A 23,363-nucleotide genomic window follows, 5' to 3' on the forward strand; every position below is an offset into this window, starting at 1 on the left:
TTTGAATTTTTTTAGCCTTTATTTGCCTTTTTTTTTTTTTTTTACACTTTTGCCTCTTCCAACAATTCCAGGCACAATTTGTCCATTTTGCCACACTAAGTTTGACCTCTCTTTGCTTTTTTGGTAGCACATTTTTGTCACTTTTGCCAGTTTTGATCCTTTGATGCCACTTCAACCCCTTTTTTTCCCTTTTTCTGTGCAATTATTGAATTATTTTTCTGTTAAAGTTGTCTCATTTCTTTCTTTATTGTCTGGCATCCTTTTGTTTTTGCACATCATCATCATCTTCACTTTAGACATGTTTATATGTTATACAAGTGGCACATTATATAGCCTTTAAACAAACTAACTACAGACTACTCAAGTTAGTTTGTAGTTAGGATCAGCATCCACAAGAACTGTGTAGATTCAGCGTTGGACTGTGAAGAACACACAGAAATAAATAAATAAATCCCTAGGGGGTCTGGGGGTCTTTCCCCAGAACATTTTCAATTATATAGATGCCATTTCCTGTATTCTAGTGCATTTTAACACCATATTAGCACCAGATAATTCAAACTGGTTCTGTGAGATATACTAATAGTTCTGGCTCAATATAGATCAAGAAAGGGCCCAACATAAAAGTCATTGCAACAGTATTGTTTCAAAGTATTTCTTGGTCCTAATGGTCTTCTGGAGTTTAGTGTGTTTTTTCCACCCAAGAGGGCAGTTTAGTGTTTTTTGTCAACCAGGAGGGCACTTTAGCACGCCTTTTGGCTCTCGAGGGCACTTTAGCATGTGTTTTGCCTCCCAAGAGGACACTTTAGCATGCGTTTTTCAACAATTGGGCCACGAAGGGGGCGACCGCCCCCCCAGCCCCCCGCTTGTGCACACCACTGCCCCCTACTCCCCCCTTATGGACGGCCTTGGTCCTAAATATCGTGATAATATCGTGATTTCAGCCCCTAGTTATTGAAGTAATCTGTCTGATCAGGCTGAATCGTACTTTAAGTCATCCCCAGCGCTGTATCAGAGGTCCACAGCTCCATCCTCTCCATCTTCATGTTTCAGCATCATGATAGATGGATGATGGCGGACTTTTCATCATTCTTCCTCCCTGCTGAAGACACTGAGGTGATCTCTCTTATTAACTCTCCTATCATCTGTCCACTGATGCTCCTCTAGTTTGCAGTCTGCCCCGCCCACCCCGCCAGCTCCACGAGGAGGCTGCTCCTCTCCTCTCTGCAGTCTGCAGTCACTCAGAGTGCAGCACACTGCAGTCTCCATCACTCCTCCTCTCCTCCTCCTCCTCTTCCTCCCTGCGCTCCCCTGGCAGGTGGAAAGGACACGCACACGGGGCCGGGACAATGTGAGTATCAGCTTTTAGCTCTGTTTCAGTGAATATGGCACTGCTGTATTAAGAGAAATGTCTCCAGGGATGTTTGACTAGAGCTGTTAGCGACTTTTCTGCAGCGTCACGCAAAGGTGAAGTTAATTTTGCATGATTCATGATCGGCTGTGCGTGCAGGGAAATCTCTCTTTACGCAATATTTTACTGTAATACTTTTGCACAATCATTAAAGAGTAAAACAGCAGGCATGAAAGTGACGAGGACGATCCATCTCAAACCTTTATTTTGATACTACTGTCTCGGTTTAGAAGCAGTTGAGCTGCCGATAATAGTATTAAATTTGCATGATGAAGGGATGTGATAAGGTGCTGATCAATGATCCTGCGTGACCTTAAAATGCCTTTGATTTGTGAAGGAGACTGAGCCTGATGATGCAGCACATCTCTTCCTCTGTCTCTCCTCTTTGCGTCGCTCACAGAGCAGGAAAACGTGTCCCATTTCAGCTCTGCAGTGAGAAATGCAGCACACTGACGTGCATACTGATACTGCCTCACAGCTTTCTAATAGCTGTCAATCAAAGATTTAGACTGGAAAGGAAAAAGCTTTATTCCTCCTAAATGTACAGAGAAGATCTTCTACAGGTCAATGCACTGTTTTACTCTCTTAAAGTGCTTTTTAAAAAACAGAGATGTCTGATTTTCCTCCTCAGGGCTTTCATCTCAGTCTTTGCGGCTGTGCTGGCCTTAGCGCTCTCTGCTGAGGGAAGTGTTGGGTAAGTGGATCCCTTAAGAAACAGCTCACCTGCATTTTCATATGTGTACTCCCTAAAATGGAGCCATTTCTGAATTAAAGGCACTGAAATAGACCTGCATGGAGTTAACTCTGTTTGATGTCAGGAAAAATGTACCTTTCATTATGGTGGAGGGTTCAAACTCAGCAGCAGGGTTTGGGTTGAACTATTAGCGGGGTACACCCTAGAGCGGTCTTCAGTCAGTCAATCACTTACTTGTAGAGACAGACAATTACTTCACATGCACAATTGAGAGAACTAGGAAAGCACTCAGAGAGCGCAGACCTCTGCCATTAGCCCTATCTCCCAATAGTGAAGAATCCTTTAAAAAAAATTCCTGGATCCGTCCCCATGTGCCCCCCACCTCAGCATTCATGGATTACTCCCTCCCCAGTGGGGTGGAAACACAGTGAGACAGAGCATTGGCTTCGCTACGGGTAGACTGTCATGGCAGGAGCATTGCCTGCTGGTGCCAACAGATGCACTTCCAGTCTCACCCATGGTCTCACTGGATGACTGGAAGTCATGGCAGAGGGTGAATATTCCTCTATTCCTCCCAGCATTGTGAGTATTCTCGCAAAAATTTGCTGTCTTTCTCTCTGTTACGCTCCGACTTGTCTCTTCGACTGGGCGTGCATCTTTCAAACTCTATTACCTCCAAAACTTTGAATGGAAAAACACCCAAAAATGCTGCTGGGATTGTAGTTACTCGTGTCCACCATCTCCTGGTGTAAAGTGGTAACAGCGCAGAGCTCCGCCATTAGCCCTATCTCCCAATAGTATAGAATCCTTTAAAAAATTCCTGGATCCAGACAGTGATCCGGATCACTCCCAAAATCTTATCAGTTCTTCCTTATGCCATTTCTGCCATTTCCTGAAAATTTCATGAAAATCTGTCCACAACTTTTTAGGTTATGTTGCTAACAAACAAACTAACAAATCCACCCGATTACATAACCTCCTTGGCGGAGGTAATAAACCCAACAAACATATCTTTGGATTTTGGGAGGAAGCCAGAAAGCTCATGCATGCATGGGGAGAACATGCAGGAAAGGCCTTTTTTTGACAGGGGATCCAAACTAAGTGCCCTTTTGCTGTGAGGTCACAGTCGTAGCTGCACAACTGTGCAGCCTGCAGAAATCAAGATCATCGTAAACATAATAGAAATAATCCAGACAGAGACAGCAAACACGTTGACAAATAAATCACAAGGAACCAAATCATGCAATACAAGACAATTTTGATACATGTTAATTTCGTGAATTAAATTCTTAGAGTACAAATAGACGACAAGGCATGGGATGCTTTTGATTGACAAGTCATTACCATGACAACCAGTCAGCCGGAATAGAGTTGCATCCACGCTCTCTGCTTCAAAGCTGGAAGTCGAGGCAGACTTCATGTTTGATAAAGATAATAGAATAAACAGTTACCTTACTGGGGGAATGGGGCATGATAATTGATAATGAGATCAGACAATTTGATATAAAAATCAACAATGTTACTTTAATATTTTAGTTAATATCTCCAAAATCATGTATGAGTGTGCAGAAGCTTCTTTTGAAAGAGTGGTAGATATTGTATATAGAGAGAGTGGGTTGTCATCATTAGTGCACTCAGATCTACAGTTTAGCCCACGTCTGCTCTAAACCCCAGAATATCAGCTTCCTCGTGTTATGTGAGTGTTAAATTCTTTATTTCTTAACAATGGGCTTTAATCTGCTGCTGTTTCAGCCTCTACTCTTCTGGGAAAGCTTTTAAGGGCTGCAGGGATTTCTTGTTTTCTCCATTTAGACACAAGAGCTTTAAAGTGGCCAGGAAGTAATCCAGTTATTGGAAGCAGCATTAGAAAATACAAGGTCGATGGTAATAAAGCCTCCCTGGACTTCAGTAGCAGGGTACTCTGACTTCTGTTAGTCTAAAGGTCAAACATGAAACCTGAAGGTGACCTGGCCTAGCTTTCTTTTAATGGTTATTATCCAAAATCATGGCTTTTTGTTGTACATTTACTGGCTGTCTCTTTTAATGTCAAATTTCCCATTTCCTCTTCATTTAAAGCATTTCATATGTCACATTTTTGTAAATGGCATGTAAATAATGCATGCTTTATTTGCTGTTTACTCATGTGCAGTAAAAATAATAATGGTCATTTAGCTATTATTATTTTAGCTACCTAGCTCAGCAACCAGCTGCTATATTATATATTTAGCTGCCTCACTTAGCATTCTGTCACTATGTCATGGAGTTAGCTACTTAGCTTAGCAACCTTTCACTACATCATAGATTCAACTTCCTTGTTTATCAACCAGCTGCTACATTATGTATTTAGCTGCTTCTCTTAGCATCCTATCATAGAATTAGCTACTTAGCTTAGCAACCTGCCACTACGTCATAGATTCAACTTCCTCACATATAGCCCAATCAGCCGTCAGATTAACGGTTTAGCTGCCCATCTTAGCATCCTGGCACTGTGTCGTAGATTTATCTGCTTGTGTAGCAGTCTCTTTACACTTCAAAGATTTAGCTACCTAGCATAGCAGCCTGCCACTACATCAGAAATTTAGCTACATAGGTTAGCATCCTGTTTCAATGCTGTAGACTTACCCAGGCCTACTTAGCCTCCCAAGCTATCACCACATCATAGCTTTGTCTTGCTTTGGCTTTTGAAAGAGTGGGTTTTTACTCACAGACAGCCATCTTGTGTTTTTCTTGACTACCAGAGGGCTATATTTAACTGTTCATGTATGATTTGAATGTATTCCAACTCTTGTCTGTAAGCTGTCTAAGCCCACGAGCTATTACTACTTATGCTAACTTCTAATGCAGCTAGCCTCTGCACATTTACTAGCCATGTTACAATATCTGTGGAAATTAAACAAAGACAGGCTAGTTGAAGGTACAAGTTGTAGCTTAGATATTTTTGTTGTACTGAAATGTCTAAATTAATGTTAGAAAAACAGCCAAACCTGGCTTATTTTTTTGGTCGAGTTCATACATTACCTTGAATATTGTAAACAGCTTTCAAAGCCAGTGAAATTCTTAATTTTTGTAGTTGAAAAGGATTGTATCTTGTCACAAACAAAACGTCCAGGGTTTCCACAGCAATGATAAATATGCATGTCTTGTCATGGTTGCCCTGGCAGCAGCCATGACAAGACATCAATGTTCATTGCTACTAGGAAAGACTACTACGTAGAGAAGTGGGTACTGCTACTGGAAGTTATTGTTCTGTTACTACTTCATGTTTAGCTTTGCTAACTACTCATGATGACTCATGATTAATTTCTTCTAGGGCTAGGTATCACCATTGATTGCCTGAGTTGATACAATTCCAATTCACAAGGTCACGATTCGATTCAATCTAATTTAATATCGATTCATTTAGGGTTATCTTAATTAGATACTTATTTTGCGAGATTCTCAGAGAAAAAAAGTTGGCTATAGTACAAAGAATGTCCCAACCAGACACATTATTCGGGAATATCAAGACTTGCATTAAATATGACCTCAAACTAGTAGTATTGACGTTTATTTTACATCCATGTGGCACATCTTGCATATGTATAACCAGCTCATAGAGATAACATGTACCACATATCCAAAATAAGATGACTGAGCATAAGATTCAAATCTCGAATGGGAGTCTAAAGGTATAAGAAATGAGGGCAGGTCAAGTTTCAAGCTGCATAAGCGGTGCAAGTTCAAGACTTGTCGGCCAAGGAACTGTCAGGAAATCTCTGGATTACACGAATCAATATAATTATAAAATGAGAATTGATCTCAATTTGGGAATCAATTTTTTAAACCCAGTTTCAGTCTCTGAGTACAGAAACACTACTCAGCTCTGGGTTCCTCCACTGCTCACTTCCTGTTTGAATTCAGATGTCTTCTCAACAAAAACTGTAGTCCATAAGCTTTATTTACTAAAGGCCATACCAACATTATTTTTCCATAGATGATTTTAACATTGTGAGGGTGAAAAGCTGTTAAAAGTGGCACTTTATCTTCCTGCTTTGCTTGGCCAGTAATCCCTGGATGCTTTGTGTGTAGCTTTTCTCACTCGTGAAATTATCCATGAAAAATAAAAAATGTCACTATATTTTTTAGAAATACACCTTATGGAGAGCAGTTTTTCTGTTGAATAAAGTCCTCAACTCAAATCAAGAATTAAGTGGCAAAGGTGGGCAGCTCGTCTGTACTCGTCATCTTTCGTGATTGTTTTGATTGAGAGCCCCCTGGTGGTGGAATGTGCATTTACAAGCTGTTGCTTACATTTTTATTGTTCATTATGGTGTAAAATACCTCGTAAAAAGTACCTGCCTCCCTAAAACCATTTTAAAACAGTAATAGTGCTCACATGTAAATAATCAGATCCTATTTCTGTGCGAAAAATAATTTGAATGGTTGTTGAAAATGAATTATTGTACTTCCTCTGACAGGCCGAGCTCCAACACCAGCTTTTGCACAGAGTCGAAGGAATGTCTGGAGTATGAGCTGGTCTGCAAAACAGACGAATATGAGGTCAGTGACCACGAGTCTAACAGCTGGCCTACCTTCAAATCAAGCTGTGATTTTTTACTTAATGTTTTCCTTTTCAGGTCCGACACTACAGCCCCACTCGCTGGGTGTCGACTGATGCTGAGGCTTATTTCATGGGCGTAGGAGCAGCCATGGCCTTCAGGAGACTTTTCCAGTACATCACCGGAGCCAATGAGGGAGGTAAAGACAGAACAGGAGCAAAAAGTCAGGAGTGTGTTCATTTTGAGTGTGTGTTCGTTCTTAAGGTGTGATTGCTTTGTGTGCAGGCGTCCAGATGGAGATGACCGCCCCCGTCCTGGTGAAGATCCCAGAGGAGACCAAGATGTGGGAGCCGGCTGTTTACACGCTCAACTTCCCGCTGCCGTCAGCCTATCAGGAGAAGCCACCCACACCGACCAATGACAAGGTGAGCTGAGTCGACAGGTAGCGAGGGATGTGAAGGGTGGGGGGCTGTGGGTGTAGGGTGACTTTACAAAGTTTTTTCTTTCAGTGGGTGAGCTCGCCCTTGCCAGTGATGAGGTCAAATGCTGTTGTCCTGCCAGTATCAGAGTGTAATCTAATCAGGCACCGATCAATAGAGGGCATTGATGTTTGTACAGTCTTCAGTGCTGCTTTCTTTCTCTCTCAGCAGAATAGAAATAGATACTGCTGGCTCATGACTGTGTCAGGGCTATCGCTCTCTATGTGGTAAAAGGTTCATGATGGGAAGTATGAGTAATGCACTTACTATTTATTTGTGTCATTTTAAAAGATCATACATATAATTTTCTCCCAAGGTACACTAATTCCAGTGTTATTGTCACATATAGTCTCCCATTTTTATGTATTTCCTAATTTTATACCCATGTCTTGAAGTTAAATCAGCTTATTTTTACTTCCTTTTTCAGTTATTTTCCCCCTTTACTGACTGTAACTCGCTCACCTTGATTCACCTTGACTAATCTGAATAAGATATAATTAAAGAACAGTTTTTAAAGCAATTCTTTAGTTATTTTGATATCATGGCTTCTATATTACCTACAATGATAAATAAGACCATAACAGCTGTTTCAGAGTGGGTGCATGGCAGCTGTGACCAAACTGTAGGAGTTTTTTTTTTTTTTTTTAAGTATATATATTTTATTCATACATTTTCAATTTTACAAATAAACAGCTCCATCTTTTAAAGGGTTGACGAAGGTAGTAAAACAAGGAGAAAAGAGGCACATTAAATATTGACTGTTAATATAAATTTATACAAATAAGTTTAAGTTTTAAGTTGTTTTTGACAGAAAGGATAAGTATGGTTGCCACATGTTGTCAAAGGTTGCAGAGTAGAGGGAGAAACAGTATCTGACTCTTTCTGATAGATTGGTCATTTCTGCTAACCAGGTTTGAAAAAAAGCTTACCTTCTTAGATTTCCAGAGAGCTAAGATAGGTATTTCTTTTTGCTACAACCATGCCATATTCTATTGTCTTATGTTACAAGTGAGACACATTTGGTATTGGATTCTGCCCAGAATTGCTATGAGGAGGGTCATACTTCTGAGAAACACTTAAAAGCATCTGACCAGAATTTATTCAGTTCAGAGCAAGACTAGAATAAGTGTCCCAAAGTGCCCACTTTTACCTGCAGGAGTATTTTGACAAGAAGTTAAAGCAGTGTTACTCAACACTGCTCAACCAAAGAACCACATTGTTAAAAAAATGCATTTTCAAGAGCCAGAATCCAAACAAGGGAGGGGAAATCCAATAATTACAAAACAAAAAATATCAATAAGAGGATACAGAGAAATTGTTTTCAGCTTCCTTTTCATTATTTTCTCTATCTATAGTCAAGTAAGAAACTTATTTGGATCAAAAAGCTAATTTAGCCATTACTTTTTATATCCATTGTGATGTTTGCCAACTTGTTTAGCTGATGGTTTTGTTCATTTTACAAAAAAAGAATTGTTCTCTGTTTATTTTATTCTGCTTATTTGTTAAAATGCCAGCTAATCTATAGGCATTAGTAACTAATTTATTTAAAAAGATTAGTTTGATGTGGTTAATATTAAAGACTCTGTAGAGTGAAATCCAAAGGTTTTGTCTTAACACTCTAGAAATGTTGGAATATGGTTGCTGTAAACATGTGAAAACTCTGAGATCTACATGAGACTGAATTCTGGATTTAGGCCATTTCATCTCTTTCCTGGCTTGGTTTCATGTGGGCGGGGCCAATAAGTGGGCTCACAATGTCATGAGCCCACAGTAGAGAATGACTCCGCCCCTCTAACACTACAATATTGTGGAAGGAAGCAGTCACCTGGAGCAGGGACTTCTGGTTCATTTTGTGCAAAGGAATTCAATCTTGTACTCTTGTACTGTTCTATAATGTTCATGTTTCATTGCAAAGTTATAGTTATGCATGTTTTGTTTTTAGGGGAAAATATTTTTCCAAGTATGACACCATGAGTGAGGAGGTTAATGAGTGATCTATCATACAACAAACCTAAATACAGATTTATTTTTTCTTTACAGGGTCTTTAAAGATAGAGTTAGAAAATCATAACATTCTGAAATAGGATACTTAAGGTGAATGAAAATAAGTAAAAATTAGGCTTTTAAAAGAATTTAAAGATCATAACTAAATACCAATTTTAGATAACTGACAACATGACATCCATTATGAATTAATAAAATAAAAATAAAATATATTTAAGTGAGTCTGACAGTGTTGGTGAAAATCAAGAAAAAACAAAAACATATTTTGGAAAAAATGTATTAAAAATCTGTTCTTTCACACAGCTGTAAGTTGAGACCTCAACCTACATAAATTTCTGGTTCAAATGTTTGAAACCTGTTTTGCCCTTTTTCTCAAGAATCAGTGATATTTATCTTGCATTTCCTTTCTTCTTCTCATTCATATTCGATAATAAATATACAGACCAAAAATAATGGTTGTCAATTAAATTTGACATTTAAAGCTTACTGTGAAAGGTGAGAACACAACTAATTCATTTGACTTGCAATATATTATTTCTGATTTCAAAATTTCCCTTTTCTAAGGTTATTAGAGGATTCTTTCCCCAAGTAAGACTTAAAGGAGCCACAGGTCTCAATTTTCTCAATTGAGAAAATGAAAATAGCAAGCCAACCAAAGCATCACATCGAGTGGCGTTATGTTTAGTGAAAACAGGAAAATTCTACAACATAGATGAAGCATTGCTCAACTCTGCTGCTGAAGATTGTTTGTTAATGATGGGAGAGGCTGATGATGCCAAACTGGATGTGATCTTATTGTCTGACAGCACCATTCAGGTATGAAGAAACAGGCGCTGAACAGTAGTGCTGCACAATTAATCTAATCATAATTGCAATCCCAATGTCAGGCTGTGCAATTACATCATTGCATAAAATGCTGCAATAATGTTTGTACTCGAAAGGTTTACAAAAATGCCTGCAGAGGCCTTTAAGTTTGTACTTTTATTATTTTTAAAAAGGAAAACTTGGATTCTTTTTTACCTTTTTGTGTAAGATATTAAGGCATTTTGAAGCCTGTGCTCTGAAAATGTCAGGTTTTGTATTTTTATGCTGCTTAATAGTTCTGTGTTTGAGTTGAGAAACAATCAATTCAAAACTACCATTATTCCGAGCATTTTCCTTGATAATCAAGTAAGTAGACTCATCATACTATGTATGGGTTATATTGTAATTGCATTCGCAAATTGCGATATTTTCAAGTATAATTGCAACTGCAGATTATTACCAAATCATGCAACACTACTGGACAGCATTCATGAAAACCTTTTCTTTCCTATTTAATTCCCACACCATGTAAACATTCTGCACTAGGACCCCAGCATTCTAGCACCCCCACCTGGGGTTGTCAGTCAGGTGTTGCTTCATTGTTAATGATCAGAAGCACACTGATAACAAATGTTTGGATGCAGTTGAATCACATTATGATAGTAAAATTGTAGAGAAACCTGAGCAGGATTGGTAACATTAATGTTTGATATCAATTTACTGTGGTTGTCATGTGTTTTTTCCTGCTCGCTCACATCTACACACACACATGAAAGAATAAAGAGAATGAGTTAAATGCAAAAATCTGTAAAACAAAAAAAAATCAACGTTAAAAGACAACATAACTAGTGCAAAAATAACTGCAATAAGATAAAAATAACACAAACCAATGACCAACTAGATAGATGAACAGATAGAAGAAAGCTCGGGATCAGCACCTTGGAGAGCGCTGCAGCTCCTAGGGTGCATGCTTAGGGGAGAACTGTCGAGCCTCACGGTGCACCTCCCACATACAGGTCAGAGGCACCCCTTGCAGGAGACCAGGGTCTTATTTTGTTAATAATAAATAAAGGATGATGATAATGATTCATGCAGGATTTTGAGACAATAAAAGAAAATAAGGTGGTGTGCATATCATGCAATAATATTTGTAGAAGACTTTCCTTTTTTAACTGCTAGTCATGTCAGCCAGAAGATGGGAAAATGGTATGTAAAAAAATTAGTAAGGATGATAAAAAAGTGTACCGTATTAAATCTTCTTTTGCAGATATATATGTCCACATCAGTATGTTACAGGCAAGAGGACCAGCATGTTTACTCTTCTGGTTTGTGCTTTTCAAAGTAAAAGCCCAGTGACATTTCTGCAGAGAAACTCACCACTCTGTGCTGCCTTGTCTCCTCCCTGCTGTTATCAATGTCCTCTGATCTATGCGCTGCCATTGTGTCTCTGATAGTGTCTCCTCTGTGTCTCCTTCACAGCTGTATTTCACTGAGATGCCAGAGATGGACGTGTACGTGAGGAGTTATGGAGGCTGGATGCTGTCAGTCACCTCCAGGCTTCACGCTCATCTGCTCACCAAAGAGCTGGAGAGAGTCCGAGCTCCGTACAACCATAGCTTCCACTATGGAGTCGGATATGACAGGTAGTATACATCTGTGAGTCTTTTATTGTATATAAACTGTAGTAACGAATATAGAGCCACAATGATTTCACAGTAAATTCTGGGTCATATTCATGTGTACTAGTAGCATTTTAGCTCATTATTTGTCCTCATAAAAGACTTATCAATGTTTATCTTGCATGAAAATATTCTACATCCTTTAGAACCTCTATGTATCACAAGATTGCTAGTGAGTAAATGAAGTCTGCTCTTGCTTTGTACTGACCACATATGCTGGTGTATCATAACTCTAACTAAAGCATGTTTATAACATATTTCATACTACTAATAGGCCAGATTTAAAATAATAATAATATTGATGGAAATGCTGATTTATTGCCCTGTTCATTGTTAATTATATTCATGCAAAAAAAGCATTATATTGAATTAATAACTTATAAAGTGGCAGCGGTTTCTTCTTTCTCCTCACAGCCAGAGCGCCAAAGGTTATAATACTTTATTATTTTCAATAATATATGTTTTGTAACAGTGCAATCTTTTTCTACTTTGTTAATGAATAATAAAAGGGAAATAAGTGGCCAAAAACAGTGCTTAAAAAAGGAAGGATCCATCAAAAATGGAGCAAACACAAACAACTCAAATACACTGACAACATCTTGGTATCTAGACGTTGCCAGTAAACTGATATAATTTAGACAGTCTGCGTTTTCCTGCGATTTTGATAACTGCAACAACAAATGATCATATATTGAGTGCTGGGTGCCTTGGTATCAGTACAAATGTTGATACAGTTTAATACTTTTTTGTATTTTATATGAATTTAAAACTTTGATCCTCTTAACCCCTGTTCCCTGGTTCTCACTGTGGTTTAACTATAAACAAAAATAAATGCAAGCTCAGCAAATTAACCCTCTGAGGTCTAAGCACTCGTCGGTGTGTTTTCAATATGTTTTTATTAATATATTTTTCATTTTACACTGTAGAAATGCTATTTGAACACTTCCGTAACGGGAGAATCTCATCTTTCCCTTCTGCCCTCACTTGCCATCCCACATGATTCACAGCCAGAGTTACAGGGCCAATAAGAGAGCAATGAGCACATGTCATCACCTCTCACTGTTTACCACTGGTTGAATCCTTTGTCCATCAACCTTTCCCAACCAATAGACACTCTGGAATCCCTAAGGCCCTCCCTATCACAGATTTTGCAGGAGAGGTAAGGCGAGAGACCAGAGTGAAAGGAGAGAATTAGACCTGTTGAGCTGATGATGGTGAAGACAGTGATGACAGTTTTATTTTGGTGAAAATAGGATGATGGATGACAATTATGCTCAAAAAACGATATGACAAAATTTAATTTTAGACATGTTTTCTGCACATACCTATTATTTTATTCATATATTCTACTGCTTCTGTGAAGCCGTGACTTTGGTTAACCTATTACAAATACCAAAACAATTCATCCACCAAGAGTGAAGGTGTGTTTTCACAAGACAGAGATTTAAAAACTTAGCATTTTGGCTAAAATAACTCTTTACATAGTCCTCTAGGACAGAAATGGGCCACAGTATCCATAAAGCTGAGATTGTCCTGAAAATTTTGATATAAAACACTTGGGGTTTGTGTTATTTGCAAGTATCTTAAAAAGGTGAATTACAAAATAATGTGAAAAATGAGGAATACCCTTAGACCTCAGAGGGAAAACAGTCAGACAACTCAGTCTTACATATTTCTGAAGTTACCAGGAGAAGATGAGTCTGATATTTCGGCTTTCGATTGAAGCTGGAAGGGGCTATGTTTGGAGAAGAAGGTGGATCCCACACATTTAAAGCGGCTTGACGATCATAGGACAGCTTTGCTCTTAGGAATTCTCTTTTACCCTAAATGGGACCATTTTCTATTCCTAGAAACAACAGGAGGCAGACATGGAAACTAAAGATCATACAATAATTACAGCAGCTGCTACCAAACTGAAACATTTTGAAGCCCAATGAAACATGAGAACCTCCTGGTGTCCACTAAAACCCTTCTAACAATAACAAACCAAATGTATTTGCCCCATATTTTTATTAAACAGAATTTTAATGGGAACTTTTAAGTTTTCAGAGATGCTACTAGACCGACAGCTATTTTGTTTTGATTGTCCAGCTGCAAAGCCACATATTTATTTCTCATGTTCATCTCTTTAAATGTACTTTGTCAGCTTTTAAACACTCTCCGTGTAACATTTATGTCTCAAAAAGTGCTGAAAACTCACTCAATCCAGATGCGAAAAGCATAGTTAAATGTTTAATGGAGTGTCCCCAGTTATTTCAACACCAATTAAACCATGACACCATTTCTGTTCTTCACACAAATACATGACAAAAAGTTGAGTTAAGACTTCAGGCAGAATTTTGTTACTTCTGGGACTTTTTAGAAAATATATAGCACATAATCAAGCATGTTATGGTCCATTTTTTTCTTGATTTTTTTATGACTTATCTAAACATTTTTCAGTGTTTCACCCACAAACAATCCTCACTTCTATGTGTCTCTCAATTTACTTTTTTGTGTTTGTGTGTTTTGTGTGTAGTCCTTTGAAGCTGTTGAACAGACACAATGAGGTGTGGTACGTGGCAGAGGGTGAGCCCGTCTGCAGTGATCCACAGGAGCCGACTCCCCCACACACACTCAGGCCGACCCTCACCCACTCCCCTGCCAACTTGGCCTCTGACCCTCTCCCACAGACCCTCTCTGACTCCCCTGCGCTCACCCTCTCCAACCTTTCCTCCAACATCTCCTTCACATCCAACACCTCCTCTCAGACGCCCTCCGAGTCCCCTGCTCTCCCCACATCCAACGCTCCACCCAGCCCTTCATCCAACCTGCCCGCCAACGCCCCATACAGCCACCCGCCCACCTCCACCCAGATCCTCCTCGACCTGACAAACAACTCCTCCGATGTGGTCTCCGTGAGCCCGTCTCTGGAGCCACAGTCCGACACTGCCATGTGGAACAGCACGGCCCACAGCTCTGTGGACACACAAGCCGACAGCAACCCTGTGGTGGAACCAGAAGACGCTCATTAGCATTAACATTAGCAGGCAAGTTTATTTGAGCAGCTACTGCAGGTATATTCACATGCAATCTAAATAGGGAAGTCAGCAGTGTGGCTGTGCGTGATAGAAGGAGAAAGCTGCTCTATTATTCCACATCTCTGTTTCCATGTATCACTCTTTATAAATGTTTAAATCCATGTTCTGTCACAGCTTTGCACCTGCAGCTTCCTGTTAGCAAACCCACACCAGTCCACTGTGTCTCTCTGAACTAATCACAGCTTTCATTGTAGCATAAAGTACCATGTATGTATCAGTTAGAGTTAGGATTCAAGGTTAGGGGTGGAAATCAAGTTTTACTACAGCTCAGCATTTTACTGACAACATTACAACATAGTCGCTGCAATTACAAAGTCTACAAAGACGTTTCATAGGCCTGTGAACAATGTACCATATCTTTAACCTATCTGTTAGGCTTAGTGTTGTACTGATGGATCATGTGAGCCTTTATCAGGTCAGCTGACAAACATCAACATTAATAGACTATTTGCAAATAATATGGCATGCACCAAAGTCAGTAGAAACATGTATCTGTTGTGTTGCATTCGTTTACTGGTAAATAGGAGAGCTAGTTTAGCTAGGTGTTGGTTTAATGAAACTGCTCAGAAGAAGACATGTTGGACGAACTTTGATTTGTTTTCAAGCTAAAATGTGAAAGAAAATGTAGACAGCATGGAAGTCTGAGAGTTTATAAGACATGATCCAGTGAAGTTTTAGTTTCTCCCACTTATCTGGGATCAGGAGGACCTGATGATTGTGAAACCTAAGCCTTGTCTGCGAACAGGAAGTAGTTTTCACCAAGAAATTACATCTGCATATGAGGACAAGAGGCTTATAAACTGTACACCACACAAAAACGTATGTATTTATTTATTTTAATACATTTCAAGTATGTCTGCCAGTTGGTAGGGTGCTGTTCAGTCTGTAGGAAGAGTCGTCAGTCATTCAGAGATGTATTGTCTAGTTCTTTTTCTGACGATGGACCACAAGAACCTGTCAAGGCTGTGTATATGACCTAAATTTACACTTAAAGTTCTAGAGATCCTGTAAAATCCCCTGTAAAAACCACAAGAGATTCCCAAAACTTTAAAAAAATCCCTTTTAATCTCAAAAACTTTAGTGAAAATTCAAAAGTCCCTTAAAAATACACCAAAATGTTCCCTGAATGTTTCAGTAGGCTTTTCTGCATAAAGCCTAAAGATATGCATAGTATTTTTTTAACCAAAAAAATCCACTAAATTCCTGACAAATTTCAAAATTCTTTACCCAAATCTCCAAGCAAATTCCCCCAAAATAAAAAATATATTCTTCTTTTTACCATAAAAGTACTGAAATTTAAAAAGCAAACAAACAAAAAACAATAAACTTGAAATCAAACTCGTCAAAATATTTCACATATCACATAACATATCCCAAGTATTTTCAAGAAAATTCCTTATAATATTAATAATAATAAAATTCTCCAAAATTTCAACTCAAATTCATGAAAAATACACACTTCTCCCAAATTCCATGAAATTTCCAAACAAGTTCTTCCAAAAACCCAGAGAAATCCCCTAAAAATTCCATGAAATTTCAGAAAGATTTTGAAGGAAATTCCCTATCCAAATCTCCAAACAAATTTCCCAAAAATTACGAATAAGTTCTTCAGTTTCCAACAAAAACCTTTAAATCAAAATAATCAAAATATTCAAACATATCCCCAAACATTTTCAAGAATTCTGGATAATTTTCGAGCAATTGTAAGCAATTCTCCAAAAATGTCTAATTAAATTCACACACACAAAAAAAAATACAAATAAATCTCCCCCAAATTCCATGAAATTTCCAATCAAGTCCTTCCAAAAATCCAACGAATTTCCCTAAAAAATTCTATAAAATTTGGGAACATTTTGAAGGATAGTCTCCACTCAAATCTCTAGACATATCCCCAAAACTCTACAGATAAATTCCTCAAATTCCCACTAAAGTACTGAAATGTAAAAAAAAAAAAAAAAAAAAACTCAAACATGTCCCCAAAAATTTTCCTTACATTTTAAAGCAAATTCTCCAGACATTCCAAGCAAATTACTTAAACTTTTATTGTAATTCTGGTCCAGTTTCTCTAAAATTCTAATAGAAGAGAGAATGTATTGCTATGTTGTTGGAAAGTAAAAATATAACAGCGTCCTCATATGTGCACGCAGGGTCTCAGGACTTTAAAGCTGAGGCAGTTCTGATGACAATGTCAAACATCTAATCAGGCTCACAACCAGGAGGGTTTGGAGGATGTGAAAGAATCTCACAGCCAAGGGTCCAGAATGGAGGTTAGGTTGTTTATTGATTTTAAAAATAAATGTCCACATTTCAATATCGACAGCAGAAAACATTAAATTAACTCAGCAAAATAAAAACTCTGCACCAGTGGTCAGCAACCTTTTTCAACTAAAGCTCCCTATGATTACAGACATGACTTTATTTGACCTATATTTAAGCACATAGATTCAGTCTGTTCTTTAAAATGTCATTTTAATTCTATTCTTATTAAACGTTTACATGTATTTATATGTTCACACAAACTTCAGAACTTCTGCAAGAAATGAAAACATTAAAACCTTTCTAAAAACTTTAAAAGTCACAAACAAAAAGGGAGGAGGGAAAAGTCAGTTGAAGATGAAAGTGTGCATTTAAGGTTTACTCAGAGTGTCTCAGTGGTGACCCCCATGCTCTAAACCAAACAGAATGATCATCTTATGAAAGCACCACTTCAGTGATTCTGCCTCCATTCATTAATTTGTGCATGTGGCACAGCGTAGAGCAAAGCTGCTCGTAGGAGACTGTGCAGTAGAGCGCCTCTATGGTGTCTGCTCTGTAGCACATTTAGTTTGTTCTGTGAATTAGACGGCGTCTTTGACTCATATGTAAAGTTCCAGCAGGTGTAAAGCTGCGCAATCTTTTTGTGAATCAGCTCTTGGCTTTTACAACGCGTCGTGTTATTAGACTAAACATTAATCTTCCCTTCCATGTGGTGTGATTTTTTTGACCCTCTATTTGCAACCTTCTGACAACCTGATCCTGCAGGATTTGCAGTGTGCTTCAATGCAGGGGGGAGAACCTGCAGAAAATAGTCCCTTTAAAATAAAAAAGTTCCCCAAACCTGTTATCACACCTCTCGAATGTTAAAACAGCAGTAAGGAAGACAAATCCACATCTGAATCTAACTGGCTGCAAGTTTTACTTCAAAAATCTGTATCAGTCCTGATTTTCACAATTTTTTCATCTCTAAATATATTTAATAGATATATATAATCATATATAGTCCCCCCCCCCCCCCCAATCAAATATATTTCTAATTTTGTTGTTGCTTAGCTCTTACAGATGTTTAAATAAAAAAAGTCCAATTTATAAAATCTTAAATGTATGTAAATATTGGCTACATATTGGTCTGTTTGTGTGACGTGATTCTATGGCCACAGCTTTTGTATAAATGATATTAATTTGAAGGTACTTACTGACTCAGTCATCCATGTTGGCATATTTTTATCCCCTTAATCCATGTACTGTTAGTCGATCTAAAACCTAAGGCTGAGATGTTTTTAAACCCCACCTTTAATCTGAAATTACCTGAAGTTACTCTGTGTGCTCTCACAGTAGAATAAGTACACTGAATTATCAGAGGAGATATGTCTGTAATGTATTCTAGCACTGTTGTAAATGGAGTTTTATGCTTTTAGGAGAAGTGATTGTTCATGTCTCTGTTTTAGCTCAGAACATGTGAGAAGCTTCTCTCTGTTTAGCTCCATGTGGTTTTATTTCAGATGTGGTGAAACCTGAGCGGGATGTTTGGGATCTTTGGTGCAGCCTTAAACCTCTCTATGTCTGGCTCAGTGAAGTATTTCAAGCAAGTAATGTGTTAAATATCATGTTTTTAAGTGCCTGGGAAGACATTTGCTCTTTTGTTTTCTAAACTTGTCATTTAATGTGTTAAATCAACTCTCAGAGAATTACCGTCACATATTTGGTCAACAGTCGCCGCCTCTATCCTAACATAAATGACAGATAGAGAAAGCCTGTTGTTAGATTTAGCTTAGATTTGTTTAAAAAAGGACAGCAATAAATACTGCAGCATCTTTAAAGAGCAGTTAACCTAAGCCATACAAGTAAATTCTAACAGTAGAAAAAATGTATGTTTATTCATAAGGGCTGCATGGCGGTGCAGTGTTAGTGCTTCGAGTTCACAGCAGGAAGGTTCCTGGTTCAAGTCCTTATCAGACAGGAGCCCTTCCATGTGGAGCTTGTAGGTTTCAGCTCCCTCCCCCAGCCCAAAGATGTGCTCGTTAGTCCAGCCCTACTCTTACCCAGTGACAGCTGAGATCGGCTCCAGCCCCGCCTGGGTGTTGATGTTTCTTTAAGCCAGCAGAGACCCAAATGTTTTTATTTGATAACCAATAACATTTAACTGTAAGAAACAGAGGGATCTACTTTACTGTAATTAGATCCATCAATGTATCTCACATTAATTCCTTTTAATCTCCTGAATTCATGACATCCTGCATCTACATGTTTTCCAAAGGATTTCCTACAGAGTTTGGACCGTGAGTAGCAGCACATAGAGAGAGATCAGGAGTGATATTAGATGTTTGTGCAGAGCAGTGACAGCAGGTGGCAGTAGAGAGCCAGGACAAGTGCACATGTGCCATCATGTAAAGAAGACATCAGGACATGCAGGGTTTCTGAAGAAAGAATCAGACTAAGGCTCACTGATGCTATATTGCACAAATATCTTCATGTTTACTTTGGTTTGTGTACACTCCAAAAAATACCCTGATCTATTTCAGTTCTGATCATTAAATTAGAATTCCATTAAACCCCTGATGATTGATTTGATCTGAAAAGAGGTAAAAGTGCCCCAAAGATCCCAAAGACTGATGCTTGGTTGATAAATGCAATACCAGACACATCAGTTGATAGAGAACTTGTGTATTTATGAGTATCTGAGCTTCATACTGTATGTTCTGAGGAAGGTGCAATAAAAACCATAACAAACTATGACTGGGCTCTGTTCAATGCTTTTTATTTTCTGAATAGCAGTGATAGAGAAAATCCAATTTTATCTCATTTCTATCTCTCACAACAATTACAGCATGTTTTTGGGCAACTTAGACATCAAAATTATCCTTGAAATCTGCTTAAATTGGTAAAATGTTACCTCTAAAGTGCCCTAAAAGTTACAGTGCTACCCGGCAAAGAACAATCTAACTCAGTGTTACTCAACCCATCTAAACCAATTAGCCAAATTGTTGATAAATACATATGCAAGAGCCAAAATCTAAGTGGTGAAAAGTGGCAAGAAAAATGGGTTCAAGGTGGCAAAAGCGGTAAAAATGGGTGAAAAGGGACAACAAAAATGAGTTACAGGTGGCAAAAATGTCCAAAGAGCAGCAAAAATGAGAAAAAATAATGGGGAAAATAAGAATATGGGCAAAATCAGGAAAAAAGGTGGGAAAAATGAGCAGAGAGTGGCAAAACGGGAAAGGGTGGCAATTAATGGCAAAAGGCAGCTTATATAGGTGAAAAGTGGCACAAGAAATGGCAAAAATAAAAAAAAAACTTGATAAAAGAGGCAAAAATGAGATGAGTGGCAAAAAATGGTGAAAAGTGACAAAAGAAGTGACAAAATGGGCTAAAAGCAGTATAAATTGATGTAAATGGCAAAGAAATGAAAAAAGTGGCAAAAAATTACTAGGGCAATAGAAATATACAGAAAAATCTAGGTTGCGATCAAGTTTAACAAATAAAGACGATTGAATAAGTGTTGGAAACAAACGACCTCAGTGTCGAGTGAAGAGTTGTGAAGGGGATTTTGCTTTGGCTTACACCCCCTCTGAAACTTCTTCCTAATCATCTGAACTATAAATTGCAAATTAATTAAATACATTACTTATCAGTTTAAATACGGGCCTGTGAACAGATCTGGAAACCAAGAAGAACCAAACTATTTCCAGGAAACAACAAGAGGAAAGAAAAAGAAAAGACAGAGCCAGAAAAATCTTGATCAGTGGAGTTTAATCCAGTTTATTTCATACATGAATGCTGGTCTGAAAAACACCATTTTAACTGTGCACTCTACGTAGAGATGGGGTTCAACAGTATTTACTGAATCTTAAACATGTCCTGAATTGAATCCAGCTCCTTTTGAATCCCTTACTGAACCTTGTAGTTTGGATGGTGACATTCCCAGTTAAAAATAAGCCTTTACGCTTCCTCTCAGAGCCACACTAAGGTTTAGATTGATATAGACGACTTTGGGGCTTTCCCTGCTAAACGTGTCACTGTGCTGCTTCAGCTGCAGAAACCACAGAGACTTCAGATAAAAACTCAGAGGAGAATAATGGCTCTACAGCATGTTATTATGCAGAGACCAGGTGAACTGCAACTTTATCTACATGCAAAATGCATTTAATGTTGCCTGGATGAAAATGTCCCTCTGCAATAGATTACAGAAAACAGTCACCCTGCACTGCAAAAACTCAAGCCTTACCAATTCTGAGCCAAAATGTCCCATTACTCTGAAATTAGGACACATTCACCAAACAAGTCCAGATAAACATCTCATATCATGATATCACAATAAAAAAACAAAGGTTTGGACTCATTTCAGATTAAAATAGCTAAATTTACTCAAGTTTCTTTAAAAATATAAATAAATAAAAACAAACATTCAAAAATCAAGACCCTGAAATGAATCTCTGCAAACAATTCAGGTTTATTTTTACCTGTCACATTTTGAAATAAGATGCTGCTTAGGCTTATCTGATGAAACTGGCTTATTCTAAGTGTAATAAAAATTTTATAGACGAAATAAGACGTCTATGTTTGCTAAGATTTGAGTTTTTGCAGTGTCATAAAGCTAGAAAGTGTTTAAAACATCTGAAATATTTTTGCTGAAACAGTAGAAAAAAATATTAGGCAGTGACTTGTAGTTCACCTATGATTCATAAGTCTATTTAATGCAAATGTTAAGGAAGCTTTTTTATTTGAACATCAGAAGTTAAGGCAATGCAGCCTTTAGGGATTCAGGTAACAATCTTGTAAGGTCGGCGTGTGTTTGTGTGCGTCACTGTTTTTCTGTAGAGCCAGAAATGAGTACAGAAAGTACTGACAAGCATACATAACAGTCCTGAAAGTTTGACAGAATCTTCAAGGTGAGCTTCATGTTTGAACTCAGACTTTACCCAGAACTTTCCTGTCAGATCCCCAGTAAAATTCCTCATAAAGTCAGAGAAAGTCAAAGTGTGACTGGGGCAGAGAATATCAAGGGAAACTAGAGCAGAGAAGCAAAGAGGGGTTATGATGGTGACCAATGATCAGTGTGATGGTTGTTCATGTAATGAAGCTGCTCCAAACTCTTTTCTGCTCACCAGTTTGTTTTTTCTGCTTGTTTTGATACTGTAAACAGGTCCAATTACACATTACATTAATCAGGGCTGCTACACATGCTTTAAAATCAAATACAAGACTAATAAAAGTCTTGTATTTGACTTATTTAACACCAAACCAAAGAAAATGTATTTTTTAATAGGATTTGTGCACCATGTAGCATTGATGCTTTTTGGACTTTCCTGCAATCCATTCCTAGTCAATTTTATCCTTCCCTTTTCCTTTTTAATTGTGATTTGTGGCTAATGCTGCTTCAAATGTCATGAATAAAAAGCAAATCAACAAAAAAAAGAGTATTATAAAATGTATATAATGCTCACCAGTGTAGATAATAAAAAGTTCTCAGAAATGCCTCAATCAAAAGTAAAATTAAGGACCTCTCAATAGTAAAAATAAGCCTTTTTTAGGGCTGTCAAGATTAATCACATTAATTGCAATTCACCAAGGTCAATAATAAATGCTTTGTTTTTATGTCACAGTAAATTGCATGATTTATTGCCCCTTTCACCTAGGGCGGGGCATCAATCGCAAATTAGATTAAATCCCAATATGGCCTGCTGAAATTTACAAATCACGAAAGTAGCAAAATATTTCTTCATACTTTTTTTGCAGCAAAGATTTTATGCACATTATGCAACATTCAAGTTTTTTTTCATCTAAAAATCCCTGTTTAACCAATGAATATGTTTTTATTATTTTAAATGGGATTGGCATAAAAATTATATTCCTCTTGAATACAGCAGTTGATGTCAAATTTGCAAAATGATTGTTTTAAATCGTTTTACCCCGGTATATTCTATCTGATATTGTGTAGATTATAATTTAGAATATGCATTTCTTGTCTTTATTGAAAAATATATAAGATGAGGAACCTAAAAATAATTGCGTATTAAATTGCAGTTACAATATTGGGGAAAAATAATTGCAATTTGATTATTTTTCACGAATCGTTCAGCCCTACTTTCACATTTTGGTCAAGCTACACAAGCATTTTCCTGCAGCCACAGTGACGTAGAATAAATCCACCACTGCTCCTTAGTGTGTCATTTCAGTGAACAGGTCAAAAGTCATCTGCACTTTCTGTCATCAAACATTCACCTTTTTACTTTTTCAGCCCATAACAAGTTCCTTTTTCTTTAATCTCCTTGCAACAGCAGGTCTGTATCCAAACATGAAGTCAATAACCCTCAGTGGAAAAATCCAAAATGACAAAAAAAAGGTTATGAATGCAAAATAGTGTAATTTAAAAATGCTTTTAAAATGATCAGATTAATCACAATTAACTACAGAAAATTTG

General features: G+C 37.8%; 1 protein-coding gene across 1 annotated transcript; it reads left to right on the forward strand.

Moving 5' to 3' along the window:
- The first annotated feature begins 1,239 nt into the window (after window positions 1–1,239).
- Window positions 1,240–17,947, forward strand: soul5l (heme-binding protein soul5, like). The gene is made up of 7 exons (XM_041784334.1): window positions 1,240–1,348; window positions 2,040–2,102; window positions 6,560–6,641; window positions 6,719–6,839; window positions 6,926–7,065; window positions 11,407–11,570; window positions 14,125–17,947. Coding segments are annotated over exons 1-7 (1,068 nt in total). The 5' UTR covers window positions 1,240–1,346; the 3' UTR covers window positions 14,621–17,947.
- The last annotated feature ends 5,416 nt before the right edge of the window (window positions 17,948–23,363 follow it).

Source organism: Cheilinus undulatus, linkage group 4, assembly GCF_018320785.1.
Source record: "Cheilinus undulatus linkage group 4, ASM1832078v1, whole genome shotgun sequence".
Lineage (NCBI taxonomy): Eukaryota > Metazoa > Chordata > Actinopteri > Labriformes > Labridae > Cheilinus > Cheilinus undulatus.

Coding starts and splice junctions, on each gene's coding strand:
- soul5l (XM_041784334.1), top strand. Junction 7,066..11,406: donor CCACACCGACCAATGACAAG/GTGAGCTGAGTC, acceptor TCTCCTTCACAG/CTGTATTTCACTGAGATGCC. Junction 11,571..14,124: donor TATGGAGTCGGATATGACAG/GTAGTATACATC, acceptor TTTTGTGTGTAG/TCCTTTGAAGCTGTTGAACA.